This window comes from Penaeus japonicus, unplaced genomic scaffold (genome assembly GCF_977035675.1).
Source record: "Penaeus japonicus unplaced genomic scaffold, GWHDUDI00000001_assembly GWHDUDI00000016, whole genome shotgun sequence".
NCBI lineage: Eukaryota > Metazoa > Arthropoda > Malacostraca > Decapoda > Penaeidae > Penaeus > Penaeus japonicus.
The window spans coordinates 29,526,572-29,536,571 of NW_028234418.1; the positions used below are offsets into that span (position 1 = coordinate 29,526,572).

Here is a 10,000-nt window from a genome sequence, read left to right on the forward strand (position 1 = left end):
TCGATTTATCTTTTTTTCAGATTTAAAAACTGAACTAACATTGTTTTAAAGTTCAAAAAGAAAAAAAAAATCAGGTGAATTTCTTGACCTACGTAAATGGGTATGCTCTTATTTTATTCAAAAATAGATTAGTCAGTTCTTATATGTCTTATCCCATCTTTAACTCATATTCCTATTTATTTTCGTAAAAATGAAAAATACTATTCTTTTTTTCTGATTTCTCGAAGATTCCACAGGACAAAAATCACGTCCTTGAAAGGATCCCAACACCATAGTCATAATTCAAAACCCTAAATCATAGATTAGATATGACTTTATTTCGAGATGACCCAGTGACCTTACCTGCCTGAGGACTTCCAGCAGTGGAACCGCCCAACCCTGATTGACCTCGCAGTGAGAGTCAAGGAAGAAAATGGTCTCGCCCTGTGATGCATCGGCGCCTCTGACCCGTGACCTGATGAGACCTGTGGGGAGGGGAAGCATAGGATGAGTGGTAGGAGTTGCTGTAATAAGGATGGTGATGATGGTGGTTACAACAAGGATAATGATCATGACAATAATGATGATAATAGTAGTGATGATAAGCATCATCATTATGATAATAACAATGATAATACTACTACTAATAATAATCATGATAATAATCAGAATAATGATTATAATAATAATAATCATAATAGTTAAAATAATAATAATCATAATAGTTAAAATAATAATAATAATAACAACAACAACAATAATGTCAGTAACAATCATCATAATTATCATTACAATGATAATAACAACGATAATACGATAAAAATAACAACAAAACGACAATGATGATAATCATAATAATAATAATAACAACAATAAAAAAACAAAAAAGCTGAAGAACAAAAAATACTTGTGATTATAAGACTCTCAACACTGAAAAATCACGACAATGATGGAATCCACGTAAATCCGGATTTATTGCATGCAACTATCAACATGGAAATGCATTTGTAAAAGACGTGTAAATATGACACGAAAACAATGCTTACTTAACACCTTTAGTCATCTCTTACATTTTATTAACGTTTTATATTTAGTTTCATTTTCTCTCTACCTTTATTTTTTTTTATTGGCATATATATTTTGCCTACGTCTCATACTTATTGTAATTTAAGTCAATTTCTTTATTCATTATTATTTTTTCTCTAAATCTTGTCTCCTTTCTTCCGATTTCTATTATCACATCAATAATCTCTCTATCGCTTCACTATTGCGATTTTTTCTATATTTGGTATTTCATCTTATCGTCTCCTTCTCCTATATATCTTTCGTCACTAACTTTCATGAGTTATGAATCTGCACCTTCCCCGTTTCCTCATAATTGATTGCTTTCTTCTGCCTCACAATTTCGGAGTTTCCTTTACCTTCCTCATAAATCGCATATTGGCCATTAAAAAGGTCTATCTACGTCTTTCTCATCTTCTTCACCTCTTCATCTTCTTCCCTGTTCCTCATCTTTATTCCTCGCCTTTCCTCTCCTTTCTCCTCGCTCTCTCCCTTTCTCTCTTCTTCCCTGTTCTTCATCTTTATTCCTCGCCTTTCCTCTCCTTTCTCCTCGCTCTCTCCCTTTCTATCTTCTTCCCTGTTCTTCATCTTTATTCCTCTCCTTTCTCCTCGCTCTCTCCCTTTCTCTCTCTTTCACCCTTCTCCTCCCTCCCCTCTTACTCCCCCTTGTTCTTATCCTTCCCTCCTCCTTTTCCTCCTCTCTTTATCCCTCTCTTCTCCCTCCATCCTCCCCCCTCACTTTTCTCCTCGCTCTCTCCCTTTCTCTCTCCTCCCTCATCTCTTACTCCCCCCTTGTTCTTACCCTTCCCTCCTCCTCTTCCTTCTCTATTTATCCCTCACTTCTCCTTCCATTCTCCCCCCTCCGATTTTCCTTGTATTTATCCTCCCTTCCCCTCATTCTTCCCACCTCCCCTCCCTCATCATCTTTCCCCCTTGTCTCTCTCTTGCTTTCCACTCATGCTATCCCTTCACCCTTCCCTTCCTATTCCCCCTCAGCTATTTTCCTCCCTTCCCCTCACCCGACCTCTCTCCCTCCCCTTTCACCCTTCCCCTCCTAATTTACCTCACCCTCTTCCTCCCTTTCCGTCACAATACCTCTCCTCTTTCATCCTCCTCCACGCATTCATCCTCTTTTCTCCTTCTCCACCCTTTCCCTCGCCCTTATCCTCCCGTCCCCCTCCTCTTTCCCCTCACCCCTCACCCCTCACCCCTCATCCCTCACCCACGCTTAAGCCACCTTCACTTTAGTCTTTATTCAAAACTTTTCCAATCACCGTCTTTGAGTGTTTGTGCTCCTCTCCAGAGCCAGCCCTCACCTTCTCTCTCTCTCTCCCCTCGTCTCCCTGTCCCCTTCTCTCAGCCCTCAGTTCTCTCTAAGTCCCCGAAGGATAGCTCTTGTGTTGTGTTTCCCCCTCTCTTCTTCTGTTCCCTCTTCTGTGTCTTCTCTTGAACTCAGGTCTTTTGTTTTTTCTTTTGTTTTGTATCTCCTACTACCTTTTCATTTTTATTACCTATTTCTCTCTCTCTCTCTCTCTCTCTCTCTCTCTCTCTCTCTCTCTCTCTCTCTCTCTCTCTCTCTCTCTCTCTCTCTCTCTCTCTCTCTCTCTCTCTCTCTTCTCTCTTTCTCTTTCTTCTCTCTCTCTCTCTCTCTCTCTCTCTCTCTCTCTCTCTCTCTCTCTCTCTCTCTCTCTCTCTCTCTCTCTCTCTCTCTCTCTCTCTCTCTCTCTCTCTCTCTCTCTCTCTCTCTTATTTTCATTTTTTTTCTTTCTTTAATTTCACTTTTTTGAGGGTCGATTATTTCACACCGTCCTTAATGTCCTTTCTTGTCTGTGGTTGTTGTTTTTTTCTTCTCATTTCTATTTATTTTCCTTTCTTTTCTTTATTACTTCCTTCTATCTTTCCCCTTTCCCAACACTCTTCTCTCTCTCTCTTCATTTTCCCTTCCTCCTTCCTTCCTTTTTTTATTTATTTATTATTTTTTCTATTTTTTTTTTGAGGGGGAGGGGTTATTTTCACCGTCCTTAAATACCGTACCTTGTCTCTGATCATTTCTTAAGATCCGCACCTTCGGCAACCCCGCTAACAGCTGTCCGTCTTGAGCTGAAATATAAAGAAAGAAAGAAAGAAAATATAAATACTCATCTCGGAAAAAAAAAAAAAAAAAAAAAAAAAAAAAAAAATATATATATATATATATATATATATATATATATATATATATATATATATATATATACACACACATATATATCATTCGTATAAAATGACACACAAGAAAATAATAAGTACATGATCAAGATACAAATACACCATTAAAATTAATAAAACACAATAGATACATCATCAGAATCAAAATACATAGATACAATGCTACAACGAAATAAATCCATAACTAAGATAAATACAAATCAAATTAAACAAAGGAGAAAAATATTATTTTTTAATGATGCGGTTACTGTCATCTCTTTGTGCGAATATCAAGGCAGGTAAAATACTCGTAAATTGGACCAATTTTGGAGAATATTCAAGGCCTTGTTATCTCTTTTCTCGTTTATGTGTTATCTCAACCAACTGAGAAATGATCTAACTGTTAGGTCTCTAAATTAAATATATTAATAATAGAGGTATAGAGATATTGATACTAAGTGCGTAAATATTAATGATATATGCATTACTATTACTGATACTATTACTGACAGGTATAAATATGCCAATAATAGGTATTACGTTATTGATAATGGGTTACAAAAAAAAACAATAATAGGTACAATAATATCATTAACAGAATACATATTAATAGATACAATGATATTGATAATTGATAGAATAATAACAGTTTCAGAAAGCCTCACTGAGACTGAACTATATATCAACTTCAATAAAACTTCAACACTGATATCACAAGGTATAACTCGAGGTCACAGATACTTACGGTCGTCACTCGCGTCGTCTACAAGTATGAGGTCCTCCAGCAGGGCATCTGGCGTTCGGGTCAACACACTGTCAAGCAACAACATGGAGTGGAGGTTATAATTCTTTTTGTCTGTTATTCGTGTGACACTTTTAGGTCAGGTCAGAAAAGGTTGCTGTTATAACGGCGTGTGAAAAGGGTGTATGTTTTTTTTTTATATTCATATCTCATTGCTACTTTTTGTCTCTTTCTTTCTCTCTCTGTCTGTCTCTGTCTCTCTCTCTCTCTCTCTCTCTCTCTCTCTCTCTCTCTCTCTCTCTCTCTCTCTCTCTCTCTCTCTCTCTCTCTCTCTCTCTCTCTCTCTCTCTCTCTCTCTCTCTCTGTCTCTGTCTCTCTCTCTCCTTCCATCCCTCCTCTCTCTTCCCCTCCCCTCCCCTTCCTTCCCTCCCCTCCCCTCCCTTCCCCTCCCCCCTTCCTTCTACTCCCTTCCCCTCCTCCATCCCTTCTCCCCCCCACTCCCTTTCACTCCCTTCTTTCCCTCCCTCTTACCTTATGACCGTTCTCAGCAGCGCGGATCTGGCTTCGTTGTGGAAAGTAATAACAACGGACACTGTTGGCAGATCGTCTTCATCATACTGCAATTGCATGCACCTGGAAAAAGGTATACGCGTTTTAGTAGGACGGAGAAGAAGAAGTAAATGGCGGAGATGAAAATGAAGGTGAGGAGGGAGGGAGGGAGGGAGGGAAGGAGGAAGGATGGAAGGGAAGGAGGGAGGGAGGAAGGGAGGGAGGGAGGGAGGGAAGGAGGGAGGGAGGAAGGGAGTGAGGGAGGGAAAGAGGGAAGGAGGGAGGTAGGGTGGGGGGAGAGGAAGGGGGGAAGGAGGGAGGAAGGAAGGGAAGGAGGGAGGAAGGGAAGGAGGGAGGGAGGAAGGGAAGGAGGGAGGGAGAGAGGAAAGGAGGGAAGGAGGGAGGGAGATATTAAAGAGAAGGGTGAGGGAGGAGAGGGGAAAGGAAGGAAGAAGAAAAAAATAAGAAGGTTGGGGAGGAGGGTGAAGAAAAAGAAGACAAAGATGATGATGAAAAAGAAGATGAAGGAGACAAAAGAAGAAGAAGGAGGAGGAAGAGAAGGGAGAGGAGGGGGTAAAGAAAGAATAAAAATAAGAAGAAAAAGGATAATGAAGAAGACGACGAAGATGAAGACGAAAAAGAAAATTTGGGGAAAAGAAGAAGGAGGAGAATAAGAAGGGGGAGGAGGATGAATAAAAAAAAGAAAGAAAAAGGAGGAGGAGGAGGAAGAAAAAAAAAGATACATCTACCATTCTTCCTAACTTGACCTGAGACTAAAAACAGTATATATTTGATCACGATTGAATTATGGGGTCTCAGTCTATTTGCATATTCTAAAGTATTGAACGTTTCCATTTATAGAACTTGTGTCTTTTTGACGATGCGTGGGACCACGGATACCATTTTTCCTTTGCTTTCCAATCATATAGTTATTTTCGGCCTTAGGAATCGAAAGGCAGTGATTTATGGACATCCAATATATCTTAGGTCAGAGGGCCTTTTACCGGACCTAAAAAAAAAAAAAAAAAAAAATCCATTATGTATTCCATTATTGAAACGCGAGTTAAACTAGTTTCGGTCGGAATGTGATATGATTTATGACCACGACTGTTCAAATGGAAACAAACACACACCTACGCAAATACACAGGAACTCTTTCTCTCTCTCATTTACTTTCCTCTCTACTCTTTTTCTCTGTTTCTTCTCTCTCTTTCTCTGTCTCTCTCTCTACTCTCGTTCTCTATTTCTTTATTTCTTTCTCTCTCTCTTTCCCTCTTTCTTTCGCTCTCTCTCTCTCTCTCTCTCTCTCTCTCTCTCTCTCTCTCTCTCTCTCTCTCTCTCTCTCTCTCCTCTGTCTCGCTGTTTCTCTCTCTCTCTCTCTCAATCTCACTCTCTCTCTCTCTCTCTCTCTCTCTCTCTCTCTCTCTCTCTCTCTCTCTCTCTCTCTCTCTCTCTCTCTCTCTCTCTCTCTCTCTCTCTCTCATCTGTCTGTCTCGCTGTTTCTCTCTCTCTCTCTCTCTCTCTCTCTCTCTCTCTCTCTCTCTCTCTCTCTCTCTCTCTCTCTCTCTCTCTCTCTCTCTCTCTCTCTCTCGCTCTCTCTCTCAATCTCTTTCTGTCTCTCTTCTCTTATTACCTCCCCCTGCCTCTCCTGTTTCATCGTCTCATTCTCATCCCTCTCTCTCTCACACTCATCCCTCTCTCTCTCTCTCTCTCTCTCTCTCTCTCTCTCTCTCTCTCTCTCTCTCTCTCTCTCCCTCTCTCACTCTGTCTCTCTCTCTCTCTCTCTCTCTCTCTCTCTCTCTCTCTCTCTCTCTCTCTCTCTCTCTCTCTCTCTCTCTCTCTCTGTCTATTTCACCTCTCTCTCTCTCTCTCTCTCTCTCTCTCTCTCTCTCTCTCTCTCTCTATCTCTCTTTCTCTCTGTCTGTCTATTTCACCTCTCTCTCTCTCTCTCTCTCTCTCTCTCTCTCTCTCTCTCTCTCTCTCTCTCTCTCTCTCTCTCTCTCTCTCTCTCTCTTCTTCTCTCCCCTTTCTCTCTCCTTTTCCCCTCTCTCTCTCTCTCTCTCTCTCTCTCTCTCTCTCTCTCTCTCTCTCTCTCTCTCTCTCTCTCTCTTTCTGTCTCTCTTCTCTTATTACCTCCCCCTGCCTCTTCTGTTTCATTGTGTGTCACTTTCATCCTTCCTCTCTCTTACTCTCACATCCCTCCCCTCCCACCCCCTTCCCCCTCCCTCCCATCCTCCCCACCCATCCTCCCCACCCATCCTCCCCTCCCTTCCCTCCCTCCCTCCCTCCCTCCCTCCCCCGCCCCCCCTTACTTAGGATCCCTCGTATCCGGAAGCCTCCTGTCATTGGGAAGGGCGTTGGAGGCGCGGGCGTTGAAGGCGTGGCGGACGAGGGGGTCATGCTCCTTGTCCCTGATGAAGCCGCCCGCGAGGTAACCCACGGCCTCCACCACGGAGATGGGCGGTGCTCCCGCTGCGTGGCTGCTGATGTTGTCCGTCCCGACCTGCTGGAGAAAAGGGCGGAGAAGGTTAGGTTAGGTTAGGTCTCTGAGGTGAGGTGAAGTTAGGTTAGGTTAGGTCTCTGAGATAAGGTGGTTAGGTTAGGTTAGGTTAGGTCTCTGAGGTGAGGTGAAGTTAGGTTAGGTTAGGTCTCTGAGGTGAGGTGAAGTTAGGGTAGGTTAGGTCAGGTCTCTGAGGTGAGGTGAAGTTAGGTTAGGTTAGGTCTCTGAGGTGAGGTGAAGTTAGGGTAGGTTAGGTTAGGTCAGGTCTCTGAGGTGAGGTGAAGTTAGGTTAGGTTAGGTTAGGTCAGGTCTCTGAGGTGAGGTGAAGTTAGGTTAGGTTAGGTCTCTGAGGTGAGGTGAAGTTAGGTTAGGTTAGGTTAGGTCAGGTCTCTGAGGTGAGGTGAAGTTAGGTTAGGTTAGGTCTCTGAGGTGAGGTGAAGTTAGGTTAGGTTATATTAGGTTAGGTTAGGATTGGTCTTTGAGGTGAGGTTAGTTGAGGTTAGGTGAGGTGAGGTTAGGTTAGGTTAGGTTAGGATTGGTCTCTGAGGTGAGGTGGGGTTAGGTTAGGTTAGGTTAGATTAGGTTAGCTTAGGATTGGTCTCTGAGGTGAGGTGAGGTTAGGTTAGGTTAGGTTAGATTAGGTTAGGATTGGTCTCTGAGGTGAGGTGAGGTGAGGTTAGGTTAGGTTAGGTGAGGTTAGGTTAGGTTAGGTTAGGTTAGGTTAGGTTAGGTTAGGTTAGGTTAGATTAGATTAGGTTAGGTTAGGTTAGGTTAGATTAGGTTAGGTTAGGATTTATCTCTGAGGTGAGGTGAGGTTAGATTCAGTTAGCTTAGGATTGGTCTCTGAGGTGAGGTGAGGTTAGGTTAGGCTAGGTTAGATTAGGTTAGGTTAGGTAAGATTAGGTTAGGTTAGGTTAGATCTCTGAGGTGAGGTGAGGTTAGATTCGGTTAGCTTAGGATTGGTCTCTGAGGTTAAGTTAGGTTAGGTTAGGTTAGGCTAGGTTAGGTTAGATTAGGTGAGGTGAGGTGAGGTGAGGTTAGGTTAGGTTAGATTAGGTTAGATTAGGTTAGGTTAGGATTGGTCTCTGAGGTGAAATGAGATTAGGTTAGGATTGGTGTCTGAAATATTGAAGGTTAAGTTAGGTTAGACTTGATCTTTGAGGTGAGGTGAGGTTAGGTTAAGCTTGATCTTTGAGTTGGGTGTTGTTAATTTAAGTCAAGTTTGATCACAGTGGTGAAGTGAGGTTAAGATTGATCTCTGAGGTGAGGTTAGATTAGGTTAGGTTAAGCTTAATCTCTGAGTTAAGGTTAGATTAGGTTAGGTTAAGCTTAATCTCTGAGTTGAGGTTAGATTAGGTTAGGTTAAGCTTAATCTCTGAGTTGAGGTTAGATTAGGTTAGGTTAAGCTTAATCTCTGATGTGAAGTGATGTTAGGTTAGACTTGGTTTCTGAGGTACTGAAGGATGGAAGAATGAGTCTACACGTGAGGAGGTGTCGATATGTGCGTGCAGGTTGCAACACGAAAATAAAGAAGGAAAGGAACACATACATATTTTTAAACAATAATAATACATAATAATAATAAACATTATTTGTAGAAAATATTATACACTCATGTACACGCAAATACATACAGAAAAATACACGCATGCACGCAATTAAACAAACAAGCAAACAAAGCAAAGTATAAACAACGAAATGCGTAGCCTCTTTACTTCACACAATGAACACGTATTGTAACAGTTACCCGAAAATCCCCCCTCCACCCCTCCCCTCCCCCTTCCCCCTCCCTCTTCCCCATCCCTCAAACGCCCCCTCCCCCCTCCCCCTCCCCCTCCCCCTCCCCTCCCGACAATGCAATTCCAAACCATCACGAACTCACTATAAATAAAATTATTGTTGATTGCTTTGAGGGTCTTTGCATCGCTGTCCCCGCCCACAATTAGCTTTCGCCCCGAGAATATTAATGGACAATTTTCCACGCCCGACGAGTTTTCCAACAGATGAGGGTTAATAGAGTTAATGCAACAGCCTTCCCTTTTCCCGCCCGAACTCGACCGCATTTTCCCGCCATTTTTTTTTTTCTCTCTCGGAAATGTTTGTCCTTGTTTGCTCGCCTTTTTTATTGTTTGTTTGTTTGTTTGTGGGTTTAGTTTCGTTCGATTTATAGATGCGTCATATTCATAAGATATATATTTCATAGTTGTCATTAATAAAGCGTTATTAACGATAATGTTCATAGCTCATTTTGTTTATCAACATCACTATCATCATAATTATCATCGTAATTACATACCATCCTTATCATCATTCTCATAATAACCATAATCATTACCACCATCATCATATGGCCATTCTCATCATCATTCTTAAACCCACAATCATCACCGTCATCATACTCATCACAATCATATATATAAGCACGAACGAATATACTAAACATGACCCGAATTTCATATCAATAAATATGTCATATCTTGGAGAGCGATAAATTATGCAAACATTAATCACATTTATTCGTAAAGTTGTATCAAAATGGAAGAAAAAAAAATCTGGTAAGTTCCTAAGGTTAGTTCACTTTTGTAGGTGGAAAAAAATGCAATATTACTTTTTTATATATAGTAGTAATAGTTATGGTGATGATGGTGGTGATGATGATGATGATGGTGATGTGATGATGATGATGATGATAATGATAATGATAATGATAATGATAATGATAATGATAATGATAATGATAATGATAATGATGATGACACACACACACACATTAATATACAACATACACACACACAAATACATTTCCAAAAGATTCTCATAGCTCTCACAAGAAAACTGCCTTTGAGTTGGCTTACCCCCCATAAACATAATTGAGTAGATATCAGTCTAAAAATTGGAAGTACTGAGCTATACGCGCGGACGAATTGGCTATCTTATCATGTCAAATAAAAAAAACTTTGTTATAAACATCGGAACATTTG

General features: G+C 41.1%; 1 protein-coding gene across 1 annotated transcript in view; it reads right to left on the bottom strand.

Annotated features, from left to right (window-relative positions):
* The window catches only part of LOC122257778 (polypeptide N-acetylgalactosaminyltransferase 14), a 147,356-nt gene that overhangs the window by 24,683 nt on the left and 112,673 nt on the right, over positions 1 to 10,000 (bottom strand). The window contains 5 exon segments of the mRNA XM_086545438.1: positions 343 to 464; positions 3,076 to 3,141; positions 3,974 to 4,041; positions 4,502 to 4,603; positions 6,832 to 7,025. Coding sequence (XP_086401564.1) covers positions 343 to 464; positions 3,076 to 3,141; positions 3,974 to 4,041; positions 4,502 to 4,603; positions 6,832 to 7,025 — 552 coding nt within the window.